Source organism: Hylobates moloch, unplaced genomic scaffold, assembly GCF_009828535.3.
Source record: "Hylobates moloch isolate HMO894 unplaced genomic scaffold, HMol_V3 SCAFFOLD_16, whole genome shotgun sequence".
Taxonomy (NCBI): Eukaryota; Metazoa; Chordata; class Mammalia; order Primates; family Hylobatidae; genus Hylobates; species Hylobates moloch.
Window position 1 is genome coordinate 30,528,392 of NW_026652291.1, and position 20,027 is coordinate 30,548,418.

The 20,027-nt window shown below is 45.7% G+C and overlaps 1 protein-coding gene and 1 pseudogene across 1 annotated transcript; one reads left to right on the forward strand and one right to left on the reverse strand.

The window, feature by feature from the left end:
• Nucleotides 1-4,811: 4,811 nt before the first annotated feature.
• Nucleotides 4,812-18,691, forward strand: PROX2 (prospero homeobox 2). Its single transcript, XM_058429382.1, has 3 exons — nucleotides 4,812-5,060; nucleotides 9,695-9,829; nucleotides 17,192-18,691. Exon 3 carries the CDS (start codon nucleotides 17,432-17,434, stop codon nucleotides 18,689-18,691), a length of 1,260 nt encoding a protein of 419 aa, XP_058285365.1. The 5' UTR covers nucleotides 4,812-5,060; nucleotides 9,695-9,829; nucleotides 17,192-17,431.
• On the reverse strand, nucleotides 6,339-7,269 carry LOC116485073 (rRNA N6-adenosine-methyltransferase METTL5-like; annotated as a pseudogene).
• Nucleotides 18,692-20,027: the final 1,336 nt, after the last annotated feature.

Below are 20,027 nucleotides of genomic sequence, written 5' to 3' on the forward strand. Positions count from 1 at the left end.
ACGGACATTGAACTGAAACCTTGGCAGACATGCATGCCTGATCTTACACTTGTGTGGCCTTGGGCAGATGACATTGCCCCCCACCCCCAGTCTCAGGTTCCTTAACTATTAAAAAAAAAAAAAAAAAGGCGCTTGTTACTTCCCTGCCTTCCTAACCCCGAGTCAAAGAAACAGAATCCCAGGAATTTCTAAAGGGCTCCCATTGCCTTTTTACCAGCCAGATATCTTCACCAACTATAGCCTCACTTCTCAACAGCTTCTGATCTCCCCCCTACGCAAATTCCAGCCAAACTAATTGTTCCTCATACATCTTGTGCATTTTGGAAGTTGTTCGTTTGTCACCCTATCCCGAGAATATAAACTCCCAGCTTTTTTTTTAAGAAATCGGGTCATAGTTCACTGGAGCCTCAACACTCTGGGCTCAAGCGATCCCTCTGCCTCAGCCTCTGGAGTAGCTGGGACTACAGGTGCCACAATGCCAGGCTGACCTCCCCACTTTGAGTGTGCCATTCTTCCCGCTGACTTGACGTGAAAGCACATAGCATCCCCTTCCCCTTCTTAAGTATTCAGGCCCCTTGAGTATTCACCTTTAAGGCTCACCTTCTTAATAAAAAAGATGTTCTTTAAACCTCTGGCTGAATTAGTAACACATAAATGTATGAATGAATGAATGAACCACTTGGTGCCTGTTCATGATGATTTCTTTATCTGAGGCATTTTTCCTGGCCCTCAGGACCTTTATTTTTTATTTTTCTAATTAATTTATGTTTTAATATAAATTGAGACGGGGTCTCACTATGTTGCCCAGGCTGGCCTCAAACTCCATCAGGGCCTTTACAGTGCCTTCACTCACCTGAACCCTGAAAGCACTGCCACTGGAATTCTGGAAGGATGGGCCAAAGTCCTAACTAGAAATAGAGAAAACAGCTCTGCCCTGCTGCTACCCGCAATTAACTCCTCAGTAGCTTTCACCTGAATTATTTGAAAAGCTCCCTAAGCAGTTCTAAGCCTCCACTCTCACTTTCTCTAGCCCATCATCCTTTATATTTGTGTCAAAGATCCTTCTGAGCCTGGTGCAGTAGCTCACGCCTGTAATCCCATCACTTTGGGAGGATGAGGTGAGTGGATCACTTGAGATCAGGAGTTCAAGACCAGCCTGGCCAACATGGTGAAACTCCGTCTCTACTAAAAATACAAAAATTAGCTGGATGTGGTAGCGAATGCCTGTAATCCCAGCTACTCGGGAGGCTGAAGCAAGAGAATTGCTTGAACCCGGGAGACGGAGGTTGCAGTGAGCCAAGATTGCACCACTGCACTCCAGCCTGGGCAACAGAGTGAGACTCCTTCTCAAAAAAAAAAAAAAAAAGAGAAAGAAAGAAAGAAAAGAAAAAAAAGAAATCCTTCTGAAATGTAAACCTAATCCTGTCACTCCCCTGATTAAAGTCTTTCATTGCTTCTCCCTGTCAGATAAAGCAAGGGAGATAAAGTTTATCTCCCTTGTAGGATAAAGTACAAACTCCTCAACTTGACCAGGCACCTGATAATCAGGCCTCTGATTATGTTCTGATTCTCTCCCCACATTCTCACAGATTGTGAGCTTTAGTCAAACCACACTACTGGCCATAGCCTCACTGAGCTATTTGCATGGGCTGTTCCCTCCTCCTATTTGCCTAGGGACTCCTAGTCATCCTTTAAATCTCCTTCTTAATCCCTTCCTAACCCCTCTGGCAGAGTTAACAGATACATTTTCTATGCTTCCAAAGCACTGTGTCTGGGTCTCTACATTGCATTGTACTGTAATGTCCTGTTTACCTGTCTGTCTCCCATGCTGCATAGAGCAGCAGGTGGAAAGAGACCACTCTGGCATTTTAGGAGGCTGAGGCGGGCGGATCACGAGATCAGGAGATCAAGACCATCCTGGCTAACACGGTGAAACCCCGTCTCTACTAAAAATACAAAAAATCAGCCGGGCATGGTGGCGGGTGCCTGTAGTCCCAGCTAATCCAGAGGCTGAGGCAGGAGAATGGCGTGAACCCTGGAGGTGGAGCTTGCAGTGAGCCGAGATCGTGTCACTGCACTCCAGCCTGGGTGACAGAGCTAGACTCCGTCTTAAAAAAAAAAAAAAAAAAAAAGATGTAGAGGCTTCAAGGCTTCAAGCCTGGTTATAATGTGGCAAAGCACTTCTGGAGTTTTAGTGATCACCCAAGTTAATCTTAGATATTACAGTCTGAAGACACCACACACACACACACACACACACACACATACATACACACACACACACACTTGAGCATGGTTTCATACAAAATCCCATTCAGAGGGTAAAAGTTGAAATTGATTTCCTTGAGATTCACATATGAGCTTCCATGGACTCCAAGCTGCAACGCAATAAGTTAGTGCACTCCTTCATTTAGAGCCTCCCAAGACACAGCACCATCTACTGAGGCAAGAGTTTATGAATATAAATTGTGGCAGGGCTCAAAAGAGAATTTTTTTTTTTTTTGAGTGGAGTCTCACTCTGTCACCAGGCTGGAGTGCAGTGGCACAATCTTGGCTCACTGCAACCTCTGCCTCCCAGGCTCAAGTGATTCTCCTGCCTCAGCCTCATGAGTAGCTGGGACTACAGGTGCCCACCACCACACCTGGCTAATTTCTGTATTTTTAATAGAGACGGGGTTTCACTATGTTGGCCAGGATGGTCTCGATCTCTTGACCTAGTGATCCCCCTGCCTTGGCCTCCCAAAGTGTTGGGCTTACAGGCGTGATCCACTGCACCCGGCCCAAAAGATAATTTTTAAAAATATTATAATTATAAAATACATATTAAAAAGGATATAAAAATCTATGTGTTCAGTTTAAAAGAAAAATAATAAAAGGAATTCCCATACTTGCTGCCCAGCTGAAGGAATGGAAAAGTTCCCTGTGGCCTCCTCCATCATCACACCCAGTTAGCCACTACTATACTGAATATTAACCATCCCCTTGTTTTCCTTATAGCTTCAATATGCTTATGTTCTAAACTATATACATTTTCACCTATGTTTTTAAATTAAGAAAAAGATGTCTCCAGCAGTGGCCTGATATAGAAAAAAATGAACAATGAAAATGAAAGATGTATTTACTTTCAAATTAAATAAGAAAAAAGGTGTGTTTTTAGAAAGGATTAAGTAGCTCATTTACCTCAAATCCCCCAGTTTTCTTATGTGTGTTCTGAACCATACATTCACATCCTTGCCTATGTATTTATGAATATTATTGGCCAGCTAGTAGATGGGGTTATAGCCTATGCTTCCATCTTTGGGCTCCTTAAAATAGGGACTATGCCCTATATTCGCTCTGTGTTACCTATGATACCTAGATTCCATCTATCTATCTCTTCATTCAGTTGTAATTCAAAATAATGGACCGATGAATACACAATGAAAATCTAGACATGTTTTTGTGTGGGTATTTTTTTTTTGGTCTACTTTTTAACTTAGTAGAAATAGAATCACAGTGCCTGTATCATTCTGTAACCTACTTCTTCTTTTTTTTTTTTTTTTTTTTTGAGATGGAGTCTGCTCTGTCACCCAGGCTGGAGTGCAGTGGTGTGATCTCAGCTCACCACAAGCTCCGCCTCCCAGATTCATGCCATTGTCCTGCCTCAGCCTCCCAAGAGCTGGGACTACAGGCGCCCGCCACCATGCCCGGCTAATTTTTTGTGTTTTTTAGTAGAGACAGGATTTCACTGTGTTAGCCAGGATGGTCTCAATCTCCTGACCTCGTGATCCGCCCGCCTCGGCCTCCCAAAGTGCTAGGATTACAGGCGTGAGCCACTGCGCCCATCCTTTTTTTTTTTTTTTTTTAATGGAGTCTCACTCTATCACCCAGGCTGGAGTGCAGTGGTGCAATCTCGGCTCACTGCAACCTCTGCCTCCTGGGCTCAAGCAATCCTCATCCTCCCACCTCAGCCTCCCAAGTAGCTAGGACCAAAAACGCATGCCACTACACCTGGCTAATTTTTTTTTCTTTTTGTATTTTTAGTAGAGATGCGATCTCTCTATGTTGCCCAGGTTGGTCTTGAACTCCTGGGCTCAAGTGATCTGCCCGCCTCAGCCTCCCAAAGTGCCGGAATGACAGGCGTGAGCCACTGAGCCCAGCCTCTGTGACTTACTTCTTTCAGTCAACACTGTATTTTGAGGATTTGTCCACGTTGATGAGTTGAGCTGTAGTTTACTAATTTTCATTGCTATATTTCACAACATCCCCTCCACTTCCCAAGCTGAAGGAGGAGGGGAGGGCAAAATTTGGGTTACATTCGGGAGTAGGTGGGTTTGGCCAGGGAGTTCTCCCAGATCTGTCAGGGATGGGTGCTTTTGGCCCAGCAACAGCTTCCTCAGCAGTGTTCAGGCCTCTGCGGGAGGGAGGGACCATGCAGCCTCTCCTTCCTGCAGATCTGAGATGCCATGGTTTGCTGTTGGGCTGATTCCAGTCTTCTCAGGATGCTTGAAGGACAGGGAGAAAGATGTTCATATTGGAGCTGCCTCTCTGGGGAATTTGAAAGCAGAAGTCAGGAGCTTCCCGCTGGAGGCCAGAGCAATGAGAGAAGCTGGATGATTCAGTCCCCAAGTTTTCAAAGGGCTCTGTGGTCCATAGGCAAGGACAGAAGAGACGGCATTTCAGGAAGGCCCTCTCTGAGCTGGCTTTTCTGGGCACCTGAGTTGGGGTGGCGTTGAGAAATGGCATGGGGGCAGCCAACCAGCTGGCCTCTATTTGCATATTCATAAGCCCCCCATGCTGGTTGGCTGCACTAAGCAGCCCCCACTGTCCCCAGAGTCAGCGGCTGCAGCAAGACAGTCTGTCAGACAGTGCCTTGTGCTAAGAAGGGGCCAGAGGCTCCCCTCACCCAGCCACGGGCACCCGGCCTGCCTGGAGAGGTAGCAGGGAAACCAGAAGCACTTCCTGACCATGGCTCTGTCTGCCCAGGGCTGGTGAAGAGTGGGCTGCTCTGTCTTCTAGAGTGGTTGGCCCCACCTGGCCACAGAGCCCAAGACAAGGACCTCCAGGAGGACCTCTTCCCTGTGAGTAACATCATCCTTTCCATTTACCTTGCCAGAGTACTTTTTAAAAAATTATGGAAGATTATGAAAATTGTCAAATATGCAGAGAAGTAGACACAGTAGCATAGCAATACCCACCCCTATACTCATCACCTAGATTTAACAATTGTTCATATGTATTTGCTTCATTTATTTTTGTTAGCTGAAATACTTTCAGGCAAATTATAGACATGGAGACATTTCACTCCCTAATTCCTCACTCCACAATACAGTGTATGCATCTCTGGAGCCCTTTTGAAGCTCTTCTTTCATTAGATTCTCACCCAAGTTCTGAGTGAAGGAGTGATTATCATCTCCATTTTATAAAAGCTGAAATGCAGAAAGTGCGGCTTTAGGGCCAATGGCTGGGAGTAGTGCCCAGACCTCCTAACTCCCAGCCCAAGTGCTTGGACAGCCACATGAAAGGATCTCTGATGTCCAGGGGTGTTTTCCTAGAGAGCAAGGAGGCATTGCAGTTGCTGTGTGACCTTGGGCATGTCACCTTACCTCTCTGGGCTCCTGGTTCCTCATCCATAAAGTAAAGGCATGTCATGAAGATCCTAGGACCCCTAACGCCAGTCTATAAAATTTCCCTTGGTTTTTAGAAAAATGAGAAAAGATAATGTAAAGAGTTTTTCACAAAGCTAAACTTATTTGCATATTATGCCTTTCTCCCTTTTATTCTTTTAAAAACAAAGTGGTTAAGATTTTATTTTATTTTATTTTATTTGAGATGGAGTCTTGCTCTGTTGCCCAGGCTGGAGTGCAATGGCACGTCTCGGCTCACTGCAACCTCCACCTCCTAAATTCAAGCGATTCTCCTGCCTCAGCCTCCTGAGTAGCTGGGATTACAGGCGTGTGCCACCACGCCCAGCTAATTTTTGTATTTTTAGTAGAGACAGGGTTTCACCATGTTAGCCAGGATGGTCTCGAACTCCTGACCTCAGGTGATCTACCCATCTCAGCCTCCCAAAGTGCTGGAATGACAGGCATGAGCCACCCCGCCCGGCTAAGATTCTTTAAGAAATAAAAATCGTGTGTCAGTGAAGGGAGATGAAAAAATTTTAAAGAGAAAATAAAAGTGATGGTAGATAGTAGTCTTTTGTGTACTTATTTTTTGTGCCTTTACCTGCAAAATAAAATGTCAGTAACTCTCAAACTGGTCCAATATCTTTCCTCTTCATTTTATTTTTTATTTTTAGTAAACCAATTTTTTATTCATTTTAAATCAGTTTTAAACTACTTTTGTTCTGGGGGCTTTTAAAACGAAAACTGAGTTAGGTCCACTCCAATGTCCACCGATTTATTTTTATGAAATTTGTATGGGCCGGGCGCAGTGGCTCACGCCTGTAATCCCAGCACTTTGGGAGGCCGAGGCGGGTGGATTACGAGGTCAGGAGTTCAAGAGCAGCCTGGCCAAGATGGTGAAACCCTGTCTCTACTACAAATACAAAAACTAGCCGGGCATGGTGGTGGGCGCCTGTAATCCCGGCTACTCGGGAGGCTGAGTCAGAAGAATTGCTTGAACCCGGGAGGCAGAGGTTGCAGTGAGCCAAGGTCATGCCACTGCACTCCAGCCTGGCAGTAGAGCAAGACTCCATATCAAAAAAAAAAAAAAAAAAACTTGTATGATACTGGCAGGTCATCCTGAAGCTCTGAAATCATATCTATCTTGATTTCCCATTCTGCAGCTCTCTTTTCAACATGTTCTCGGAGGATTTGTGTAAAGAATATACTGCTGTTCTTGCCATTTCCAAAGCAGTCTTTAGAAAAACCATATTTATCCTTTTATTATTTTTGGTTCCAAAAGGCGGATTCATAATTACTGTATCAAATGACTTGACATCCTGTTAAATAACAGGCACACATCACATTGAACCATGTCAATATTTGTTAACTCAAACTCTTCCACATTCCTATTAAATATTTCCAATACATCTTCATCTCTGTCAAATCCAACACACAACCCTGCTCCTAACACTGCAGTTCCGATGCTAAGCATTCCACAACTACAGCCTGGATCTGCAAAAACTTCACTTTCAATGTCATCATAAGTGTTATGGATTGCATAGAGCATACATGCTGCAATGTGAAGCTTGGTGGGATACTGTTCTAGAAGTAGCTTGGCCTTTTAGAATCCATCCAATTATTTCAGGTGACTCTCTAGTTCCTTAAGCCTTAATTCCTTCATTTTGTTTTTTTAAAAATATGGACTCTCAGGGTTTGAAGGCACAGGATCTCAGGAGGCGACCGGCACCTTGGCCGGGGCCAGAAGACCTCTTCATTTTATTAATGGTTGAAATCTAAAAATATGAAAATCTGGAGACCAGCCACTGTACCAGATGCTCCTAAACCCTTTCCAGCTCTAGAGTTCTATGGCTGCGGGGGCTTCTGAACCCACCCTAGGAGGAAAGGAAACCAGTTTAAGGAGTGCCTATTTCCAGCACCGGAGAATGCAGGGCCCACCACATGTGATCCTCACCACAATCCTAGGAGACTGGCTGTTATCAACCCCATTTTACAGCCAGAGAAACTGAAGGCGAAAAGGCAGAGCTAATTTGTGTAAGTTTACATAAGAGCTAACAAAGGACTGGGCGCGGTAGCTCACGACTATAATCCCAGCATTTTGGGAGGCCGAGGCGGGCAGATCATGAGGTCAGGAGATCGAGACCATCCTGGCTAACATGGTGAAACTCTGCCTCTACTAAAAATACAAAAAATTAGCTGGGCATGGTGGCATATGCCTGTAGTCCCAGCTACTTGGGAGGCTGAGGCAGGAGAATCACTTGAACCCAGGAGGTGGAGGTTGCAGTGAGCCAAGATCACCACTGCACTCCAGCCTGGGTGACACAGCAAGACTCCATCTCAAAAGAAAAAAAAAATAGCTCACAAATCCCCCCAGGTCTGATACCTGGTAGATCATTCCATAGTTCACAGCCATCACTGATGCAGACTACCAGGACTTGTGACTCCATTGTGTCTGTGTCTGTGGATGGACAGGGCTGTGTGGCCTGGGCCTGTCAGTCTGACCCCCTCTCCTCATTTCTGTCATTAGCCAGTGCAGTGAAGACAGCTGCTCAGGGCTGGACAGGAGATGGATGGGTGGCCTCCGACCTGCAGCAGAGTGGGGACAGTGCAGGGGGCCTCTCATCGTAGAGAATAAAACAGGACAAGGCTGTATATGAAAATGCCTTTGTAAAGCATAAAAACACTATGTGACTTTGAGATATGCTACCCTGAACAAGTCTTCATCAGTTGCAAAAGTTAGCTCTGTCTGGCATGTATTTGGATGGGAGGCTATTCAGGAGTACAATAGGTAAGGCAAAAATGTATTCATATACAGATGTGATTAAGTCATCATTATTATGAAATGCCAGTGGTGGGCCCTGAGATCCCATGATAAGTGTTGATGAAGGTAAAAGCAGCTGTTTCAGGATAAGGCATTTTCCTCCATACCTTTCCAATCTACTAAGCACAAGTCTGGTCTGGTTGGAATCCAACTGAATCTAGGAAATGAATGAACAAAATACTGCAAAGAAAAACATGTTTTCCCAACAAAAACCAGGCAGGAATTTTATCAAGGAAATAACAATAAAACTTCTTGCATAAATCTGATTTGAGCTTCAATGACAGTGATGAGAATGAGTTAGCATCTCTTGGGCTTCACGAGGTACCTTTTACCTAAGGACTCTCCATAGCCCACCTTGCTTTATTGATTGGGTCTCCCGTGACCCAGCTGAAGCGCATCAAAGGTGTTTGCTGTTCCCTAAATGTGTACACATCACAGAAGGGGAGACACGGCCTGTGAGCTGCCAGTCTCACCTCAGCTAGCCCCATAGGCAGCCCTTCCCCTTTGTCCCACTTGGGCAGAGTTTCAGGAGCTCTCCAGGGATATTCCATGGAAGGACACAGACCCACAGGGAGAAAGGCTGCCATGTAGGAGGTGATCTGTGCAGGTGATGATGCCACAGACACTGGCTGTTCCTTTTCAGCTCATGCCCCGGTGCTCCAACACAAAGCTGAAAGGAGAAAACACACAACTTCTCTCGTATGTTCTTGTTTGTTTGTTTGTTTGTTTGTTTGAGACAGGGTCTTGCTCTGTTGCCAAGGGTGAGTGCAATGGTGCCATCATGGCTTACTACAGCCTCGACCTCCTGGGCTCAAGAGGTCCTCCCACCTCAGCCTCCCAAGTAGCTGGAACCACAGACAGGTGCCACCACATCTGGTTAATTTTTTTTATTTTTTGCAGAGATTGGATCTGATATGTTGCCCAGCCTGGTCTCGAACTCCCGGGCTCAGGCGATCCCTGAGCCTTGGCCTTCCAAAGCGGTGGGATTACAGGTGTGAGCTACCACATCCAGCCTTATGTCGTCCATTATATACTTGAAATTCAAACTCACCCTCATTTTACATTTTCCAGCTATAAAATCCTATGTGCCTTCGCAGTTATCTTATAAGCCTTGTGTTCTATGCTTGTGTTTGTAGCTAAATTTGCTTCTCCAGTGGGGTTTTTTATTTCTGGTACCTAGGAATATGTATCTGGAAAGAGTTAATGAGAAAAAAGTGCAGTTTTAAAAAAAAAAATAGACTTTATTTATTTTATTTTATTTTTTTAGAGACAGGGTCTCACTTTGTTGCCCAGGCTGGAGTGCAGTGGCTATTCATAGGCGTGATCATAGCACACTACAGCATTGAACTCCTGGGCTCAAGCAGTCCTCCCATCTCAGCTTCCTGAGTAGCTGAGACTACAGGCAAGCACCACCACATCTGTCTAGACTTTATTTATTTATTTATTTTTTTGAGATGGAGTCTCGCTCTGTTGCCCAGGCTGGAGTGCAGTGGCTTGATCTCGGCTCTCTGCAACCTCCACCCCCCTAGTTCAAGCAATTCCCCTGCCTCAGCCTCCCAAGTAGCTGGGATTACAGGCACAGGCCACCACGCTCAGCTAATTTTTTTGTATTTTTAGTAGAGACAGGGTTTCACCATGTTGGCCAGACTGGTCTCGAACTCCTGACCTCAGGCAATCCACTCGCCTCGGCCTCCCAATGTGCTGGGATTACAGGCATGAGCCCCCGCGCCTGGCCTAGACTTTATTTTTTAGATTGGTTTTAGGTTCACAGCGAAATTGAATGGAAAGTACAGACAGAGATTTCCCATATATCCCCTGCCTTCAAGGTTATGCATGCATAGCCTTCTCCATACATGCAAATGTTTAACTAACAAAGGCAAGATTGCCTTTTTTCATTACAAAACTGAAAATATATCCACTAAAAATATTGAAAATTCAGAAAAATAAAAAGAAAAAACAGAGAAAAAAATTACCTGTGGTTCTATCACCCATAAACAACATTTTGATGTATTTCTTTTCTTTTTTTTTTTTTTTTTTTGGTGGACTCTCACTGTATCACCCAGGCTGGAGTGCAGTGGCGCAGTCTCAGCTCACTGCAAGCTCCGCCTCCCGGGTTCACGCCATTCTCCTGCCTCAGCCTCTCCGAGTAGCTGGGACTACAGGTGCCCGCCACTACGCCCGGCTAATTTTTTGTATTTTCAGTAGAGACAGGGTTTCACCATGTTAGCCAGGATGGTCTCGATCTCCTGACCTCGTGATCCACCTGCCTCAGCCTTCCAAAGTGCTGGGATTACAGGTGTGAGCCACTGCACCCGGCCGATGTGTTTCTTTCTCTATAATTTGTGTGTGTGTGTGTGTGTGTGTGTGTGTGTGTACTATTATTATTATTTTTTTTGAGGCAGGCTTTCACTCTGTTGCCCAGGCTAGAGTGCAGTGGCACAATCAGAGCTCACTGCAGCCTCAACTTCTTGGTCTCAGTGATCCTCCTGCCTCAGCTTCCCTAGTAGCTGAGACTACTGGCACAAGCCACCACAATGCCCAGCTGATTTTTTTTCGGAGAGACAGGGTTTCGCCATGTTGCCTCGGCTACTCTCAAACTCCTGAGCTCAAGCGATCCTCCCACCTTAGCCTCCCAAAGTGCTAGGATTACAGGCATGAGCCACCATACCTGGCCTCATATTTTTCTTTGTATTTTTAATATCTAATTTTCTCTTACCCCCCACTCCAGTTTTATAAAATAATGTTACATAAACTTTACTTAAACACTATTTTTCAAAATGGTTGCATAATATGGCATCATGTAGATTATACCATACTTTAACTGTGCCTAATCTTATTAATAATACTTGGATGGCCATCTTTGACTTAAATTTATGAGTCTAGCCATCATGTCCTTGGCTTAACTTCATAGACATAGACTCACTGATTCAAATGGTATAAACATTTTTAAGTCTCTTAATATACAATCCATTAATATTTCCAAAAAATATATGAAAACTGAGCAGGATTACTGAGAATCAAAGAAATACACATAATGAGGTAACATTGTCACCTATCATAATGGCAAAGATTTAAAAGACAATGCCCAGTGTTGATAAAGATAAGGAGATTTATGTTCTTTTATAGATACATTGGTAGGAGCACAAATTGGCTATTTAAAAGTATATATATACAAACAACACATGAATATATTCTTGTAAAAATTCAATTAATATAGAAATATACAGAGTAAAAGTTGAGGTCAGGCATGGTGGCTCACGCTTGTAATCCCAGCACTTTGGGAGGCCAAGGTGGGCAGATCACCTGAGGTCGGGAGTTCGAGACCAGCCTGACCACCATGCAGAAACCCTATCTCTACTAAAAATACAAAATTAGCCGGGCGTGTGGTGCATGCCTGTAATCCCAGCTACTTGGGAGGCTAAGGCAGGAGAATCGCTTGAACGTGGGAGGCAGAGGTTGTGGTGAGCCGAGATCACGCCATTGCACTCCAGCCTGGGCAACAAGAGCTAAACTCCATCTCAAAAAAAAAAAAAAAAGTTGAAGGTTCTGCTTCAGTCCCTCCTCTCTACCCCCAATCAGTTGGTACATTTCTGGAGGACAGTTAGAAAAGAAGTAGAACAGTTTAACATAGTCTTAGCCTTTGATGCAATATTTTCACTTCTAGAAATGTAGTCCCCAAAGATGTATGTAGGAGTGTTAATCCCAATATTATTCATAATAACAATAGCTACAACTTATCAGCAATAACTAAGTGCCAGGAACTGTTCTAAAAATATAACATGTGTTAACTTATTGGATGCAGATGTGAATTCCACAATAACCATAGATATTATGGTTATGCCCATTTTACTGATGAGAAAACTGAGGTATGGAGAGGTCACCAAGCTAGCCAAGTGGCTCTAGGGATTCAAGTCTAGGCAGTCTGACTTGTGGGTCTATGTTCTCCATCTCCGTAGTATCTTGTCTATGCTATTTTTTTTTTTTGAGACGGAGTCTCGCTGTCGCCCAGGTTGGAGTGCAGTGGAGTGATCTTGGCTCACTGCAGGCTCCGCCTCCCGGGGTTTACGCCATTCTCCTGCCTCAGCCTCCCGAGTAGCTGGGACTACAGGCGCCCGCCACCTCACCCAGCTAATTTTTTGTATTTTTAGTAGAGACGGGGTTTCACCGTATTAGCCAGGATGGTCTCGATCTTCTGACCTCGTGATCCGCCCACCTCGGCCTCCCAAAGTGCTGGGATTACAGGCGTGAGCCACCGCGCCAGGCCTGTCTATGCTTCTATAATAGTGAAAATATAAGAAGGAATCTATCAAAGGAGAACTTGTTAAGTAAATTAGGGTACATCTATACAATGGAATATTATCAGCTTTCACAATGTTGCTGTAGATTGATATTCATCCACATGAAAGATTAAAAAATGGAGGCATAAAACTGTATATCTATAATACCATTTTTGTTTTTTTCAATATATATATATAATTACGAGAAATTATAAACTTCTCTGTACATGGAGAAAAGAGTTTGGCAAAAATGATGAACACCAAAATTTTAACTGATTTTCTGTGGGAGCAGCATTAGAGTGTCTTTCTTTTCCTCTTAATACATTTCTATATTTGGGAAGTAAAATGATCCTACATTACTTTCATCATCTAAGAGATGCAATAAAGCTATTTTTAAAGGATTGTGACAATTGCTACCTCCATCAGTGAATATGAGAGTGCTACTAGCTAATTTTCAAACAGAAAGTATCACTGCTTCATGCACACTTACCCAGATAAAGGGCTGTGGGCAGCACGCCGGCCTCAGCACAGAGGTTTCCTGTTTCTCAGCAGCCCAGAGGCAGAGTTTCCATGATTGCATGGGTGTAAACATCTCTGGGAACCCAACCACAGTGGAGTCTGTCTGGATTTCCAGTTTCTGGCCTCAAGATATTTCTGTTCATTGTTGCTTCATTAAACACACTGGTCTCATCTGTTACCCTGGTAGATCTGTCTTCTGGAGCACACAGACTACACGGAACCTCAGAAACAATACCTTGAATAACCCACAAGGGAGATTCAGCAATGTTAGTGGTTCTATGCCCTTCTAATCAATGACTCTATCTACCCGTCTGTCTTTCTGTCTGCATTGATTTTGTTCCATACACAAGCCTCCATGCTAGGTGCTGGAGAGATCTGAAATAAAGTATTGTCTATTGAGGAGACAAAAATCAATATAAATGAAGTGTTTATGTACAATTTATTCAATGGAGTTAGCAAACATCTGGTAACATCTGGCAGTCAGGCACTACTTGGGGACACAAAGAGGGAGCTCACAGTCTAAAGGGGAAGATGCATTGATCACTTCAGAGAGGAAGTGACATTTCAGTTGGATTTTGAAACAGGAATAAGAGTTTGTCAGTGGAAAAATGGGAGAAGGGCTGGTCGGGCCGAGAGAATGTAAGTGCAAAGACACAGAGGCTGGAAGGAGCTTGGCCTGTTCAGTGAACACAAAGTCCAGGACAGCTGGACACAGGCAAGTGTTGAGGATAGTGGCTCCAAAGGAGTTAGATCGAGACCATGTTTGTGAAGAGCTGAGACACCTGAACCTTCTAGTCCACAGGAAGCTAGCAAAGACTTTGATTCCATAGAGGGGCATAAGCAGAGCTAGCTACATTTTAGAAGATTAATACCAGTGACAATGTCATTGAGAAAATGGAAACAATCAAAAGAAAACTTCCACCAGTTCCCATCACATTTATCCACCTGCCTGCACTGGTGTACCTCCACTACTCTTCCTCTTGCTGCATGGTTGAACTGAGCGTTCCCCTGTCTAAAGTCAATCCCTCCTTGTGTGCACTAGATTTCTTCCCCTCCTTCCTACTCAAGCACATGGCTCCAGAAATTCTCCCCCTCTTGCCTACATTAACATATTTCATCTTTCTGCAGCATCATTGTTATCAGCCTACAAATATGCTGTTATTCCTATCTTGAAAAACTCATTGACCCCATTTTCTCTTTCAGCACTGTCTCATTTCTGTCCTCTTTACAAAACTCCTTGAAAGAGTTGTCAAATTCAATGTCACCTAATCCTCTTGTCCTTTCCCTTAAATCCACGTCAATCAGGCTTTTTTCTCCTGTACTCCACCAAAACCGTTGATCAAGATTCCCAGTGACTCCACATTACTAATTCAAATGGCCAATTTACAGTCCCTTTGTGACTTGACCTCTCCCTCCTCCTAGAAACATTTACTTCACTTGGTTGCCAGGACCTCGCACACCCCTAGGTTTCCCCCTGCCTCTCTGACTGCTCCTTCTCAGTTGCCTTGGTTGACTCCAGCTCATGCCCCCAGCCTCTTCATGTCCCTGTGTCCCAGAACTTGGACCTTGGCCCTCCTCCCTTCTCTGTCTACATTTACTCCCTTCGTGACTTCATCCAGCCACATGCTGACCACCCTCAATTTTATATTTCTAGCCCAGATCTCCCCGACTGAACCCCAGGCTTATTTCTACAATTGCTTTCTGTTTGTTTTTTGTTTGTTTGTTTGTTTTGTTTTTTGAGACAGAGTCTTGCTGTGTCACCCAGGCTGGAGTGCAGTGGTGCGATCTTGGCTCACTGCAACCTCCAACTTCTGGATTCAAACAATTCTCCTGCCTCAGCCTCCCAAGTAGCTGGGACTACAGATGCCCGCCACCGCAATCGGCTAATTTTTGTATTTTTTTAAGTAGAGACAAGGTTTCACTATGTTGGCCAGGCTGGTCTTGAACTCCTGACCTCGTGATCCACCCGCCTCTGCCTCCCAAAGTGCTGGGATTACAGGCATGAGCCACTGCACCCAGCCTCCAATTGCTTTCTTGACATCTTGACATTTAGATGTCTGTCTAGTACTGATATCAAATTTAACATATCCAGGGTATCGTTGTAGTGTCCCTGTTGGTTAAAATATCAATTCCACCAGTTTAATTATTATGATTATGACTTTTTTTTAGACGGAGTCTCGCTCTCTCGCCCAGGCTGGAGGGCAGTGGTGTGATCTCGGCTCACTGCAAACTCCGCCCCCCGGGTTCACGCCATTCTCCTGCCTCAGCCTCCCGAGTAGCTGGCACTATAGGCGCCCGCCACCACGCCCGGCTAATTTTTTGTATTTTTAGTAGAGACGGGGTTTCACCGTGTTAGCCAGGATGGTGACCTGTGATCCCCCCGCCTCGGCCTCCCAAAGTGCTGGGATTACAGGCGTGAGCCACCGCGCCCGGCCCAGTTTAATGATTATTATTAGTTAGAAAGCAAGTGATGTAGTTGGAGTATAGCGTACTTTGATGCTTTGTGGGAATAAAATAGCTTTAGGCAGTCTTTCCTGAAATAGCTCCCTCCTTCTCCCCAACCGCTCTCTCCAGTTTCCAACCCTTTGTTGTGCTTTCTCTTCACAGCAGGTATCACACACTGAAAATATATTTGTTTATTCTCTGCTTTCCCTGCTAGACTGCCTGTTCCAGGAGGGCAGACTATGCTGATCTTGCTCACTCCATGAGCCCAGAAGAAGGCCCAACACACAGCAGGTGCTCAATAAATAGTTGTTCAATAAATAGTTGAACAATGAATGTGTAATCTGATTTTTCCAAGAGTTAGGAAGGCAATGCTTTTTTTTATCTTTTTCTTTTTTTTCTTAAGACAGAGTTTCCCTCTGTCGCCCAGGCTGGAGTGCAATGGCACAATCTCAGCTCACTGCAACCTCCATCTCTCGGGTTCAAGTGATTCCCCTGCCCCAGCCTCCCGAGTAGCTGGGATTACAGGTGCATGCTACCACACCCAGCTAATTTTTTGTATTTTTAGTAGAGATGGGGTTTCACCATGTTGGCCAGGCTGGTCTCAAACTCTTGACCTCAGGTGATCCACTCGCCCTGGCCTCCCAAAGTGCTGGGATTACAGGCATGAGCTACCGTGGCCGGCCTGAATTTGCTTTTTTTTTTTGAGATGGAATCTCGCTCTGTCACCCAGGCTGGAGTGCAATGGGGCGATCTCGGCTCATGGCAACCTCCGCCTCCTAGGATCAAGTGATTCTCCTGCCTTAGCCTCCCAAGTAGCTGGGATTACAGGCGCCTGCCACCACGCCCAGCTAATTTTGTACTTTTGGTAGAGACAGGGTTACTCCATGTTGGTTAGGCTGGTCTCAAACTCCCAACCTCAGGTGATTCGCCTGCCTCGGCCTCCCAAAGTGCTGGGATTACAGGCATGAGCCACTGTGCCCTGCCGAAATTGCTATTTTTACAAGTGCCTTGGGTGATTCTGTTGCCCTTAGTCACTAGAAAAGTCACTCCGAATCAGACAAAGCTTGGTTTCACCCCAGTCTGTCACTTACGAGCTGCATGACCATAGGGAAGTAGCTTCTTCTCTGATCTTGTTTCCTTATCTGTAGACAATAGGCATGACCACATTCTCATGGAACTGTTATGACACATTAATTAAATTAATGGATGTAGAGTTCTTGGCATAATGCCAGTTGTTCAGGCGGCTGCCACTACGATATCATTATTTTATTGTTATGCCCAAGCAGGAGAAGATTTTTCTCCCTGTAAGATCACTCTGGGAATCTCCTCAAAGTGGGGTTCTGAGACCAGCAGCATCAGCATTACCTGGGAGCTGGTTTAAAATGGAGAATCTCTGCCCCACTCCAGATCTACTGAATTGAAATCTGCACTTTAACGAGACCGCATTGAATGTTTGCACATTCACATTTAAAAAGGACTGTTCAAAGTCACATGTACTGTTTTCTTCCTGTCTCTAATTTCAGGAGTCTGCCCAGGAGGTTCATGAGCCCTGGCATCCCAGAATCTGAATCCTTCCTCAGCGACAGTGGCTCTTCACCCTTCTAAGTGCACAGGAGGAAGCCCAGCTCATTCTGGGTGCACTTCCAGCTGAGGAAATAAGGAGGAGGAATTCCTGAAGCCCTGAACAAGTGCCTGGGGTGGATCCAAACTCCATCTTGCTTTCTCCTCAGCCCCAGATCTGCTCCCACCTAGCAGACGCTTGTATGGAAGGCAAGAGAAGCTCATCCCCTCCAGAGCTGGATAGAGACTCCCTGTTGCCCTGGAATCAGGTCCCCAGCTCCAGCCCTACAGACCCCGAATGGTTTGGTGATGAGCATATCCAGGCGAAGAGGGCCAGAGTGGAGACCATCGTCCGAGGCATGTGTCTCTCCCCGAATCCTCTGGTGCCAGGCAGTGTGCAAGCTGGGGACAGCCCACGCTGCCCAGAGAAGGCCCGAGGGAGGAAGAGGAAGCAGAGCCTTCCCACACAGCAAGGCCTCCTGATGCCAGCCGCTGCCCGGGACCAGGGCAACAAGAAGGGGGGCCCTCGTGTAAGAGAACAACTTCACCTGCTGAAGCAACAGCTAAGACATCTGCAAGAGCACATCCTACAGGCTGCCAAGCCCAGGGACACAGCTCAGGGGCCAGGAGGCTGTGGCACGGGGAAAGGCCCTCTGAGTGCAAAGCAGGGGAATGGCTGTGGGCCTTGCCCCTGGGCTGTGGACAGTGACCACCAGCAAGGTTCCAGCAAGGACCTCTCTGGGGCAGAAAAACACCAAGAGTCTGAGGAGCCCAGGTTCCTTTCTTCTGGAGCACCAGCTTCGCTGGAGATTCTGAGGAAAGAGCTGACCAGGGCAGTGTCCCAGGCTGTGGACTCGGTATTACAAAAGGTACTATTGGATCCACCAGGCCGCCTGACTCAGCTGGGCAGAAGCTTCCAGGGGCGGGTGCCAGAGGGTAGAAGCGAGCCCTCACCTCCTATGGGAGGGGCCTGTAAAGATCCACTTGCTTTGGCTTCCTTGCCCAGGAGGGTCCAGCTACAAGCTGGGGTCCCAGTAGGAAACTTATCACTGGCCAAGCCTCTAGATTCTCCTAGGTACCCCATCCCTCCAAGAATGATCTCCAAACCCTGTCAGGATCCCCCAGCAAACTGTCCCTTGACTGCACCTTCCCACATCCAGGAAAGTCAGATTCTTAGCCAGCTACTGGGTCATGGATGCAACAATGACCATTGGAGTAGCAGTCCTCCCCAGGACTCATCTTCCCAGAGGCACCCCTCCTCAGAGCCTGCCCTACGACCTTGGAGAACTACTAAACCGCAACCATTGGTCCTGAGCCAGCATCAGTGTCCCCTGCCTTTCACCCCTGCCCATCTGGAAAGTCTACCCCTTCTTCCCTCGGTGAAGATGGAACAGAGAGGCCTGCATGCTGTCACGGAGGCACTGCCTTTCTCTTCGGTCCACATATCCTTTAATAGCAATTGAAGTTCTCATTGTTGGCCAGGTGCAGTGTGGCTCATGCTTGTAATCCCAGTGCTTTGGGAGGCCAAGGTGGGAGGATTACTTCAGGACAGGTGTTCAAGACTAGCCTGCACAACATAGCTAGACCCCATCTCTAAAAATAAAAAATTATCTGCACATGATGGCCCACACCTGTAGTCCTAGCTACTCAGGAGGCGGAGGCACGAGGATTGCCTGAGCCCAGGAGTTTGAGGTTACAGTGAGCTATGATTGCACCACTGCACTCCAGCTGGGCAACAGAGACAGACAATGTCTCAGCAAATAAATTAAAATATCATTGACACTGTGCAGAGAAACAAGAAAACTGAAAGTTGAAGAGGAGCTGGGGGACAGATCACTCAGGGTCTTCTTAATGTTGCTCTGGGCCTTCAGCTTAAAGTGGTGACCACATTCTGGAATTTAAGGACCTGGGAAGGTTCACTTACCTTCTTCTATGACCCATCGGGTTCTGCCACTTGACTTATTCCTTTGGGTCTAAAAGGGTTTTGTTTTGAGGCTCAAATAGGCTTCTGAAATACAATGAATACCCTAAGAAAGAAAGAATCCATAATTTGGTTGTCAGCTGCCCATACACTTAGGAGGAGAGGGTCAAAGGAATGACGTCATCTGAGGTATGGCCTCCCCAACCCCATAGCTCTACAAGCAAAAATCCTGTATTGTGTAGATAATTACTGGGGAGCAGATGAGGGACCAGAAACTTCTGGGCCAGATGGAAAAGGAGTTTTCCTCGGAGATTAAACCTAGAGGGGCGGCTGGAAACGGCCAGAAGTCTTCAGTTTAAGGAACAACTTCCAAGGTGCAATGGAGTGCCTGGAGACTAGGGGCTGGGCATATGAAGGGAGAGGAGGCTCCCCATGAGGAGGCCCGAGTGGCCCAGGCTGATCTGCAGGGCTCTGGATCTTATTGCATCATCTTTGCAACCCTTAAGTAGACGCTACTTTCTTAATGTATTTCCCAGAGTAACCCTCAGGATATTAATAATTGTTGAATTAGAAGAAAAAGTACCTTGGGGAAATACTGAGATAGTTTCTTTTCTGCAGGAATTCTCAGCCTTTAACATGAGTAAATGGAAGCCCTAAGAGGAGAATGTATACAGCCCCAAACCCATATGAGCCATAGAATAATCCACTTCTAACAAGCATCTTACAGAACTTCAGTTCTTGAGAATATATTTTGGATGTTGCTTTTTAAGATAGATGTGCTTAACGCTGCTGCTTCTCGTGTGCAGCTTTGAGGTGAATCTCCAGAAGCTGACGAGTCTGTGGAGTTGCATATCCAGTGGGAATAGTCGTGTCCTTTG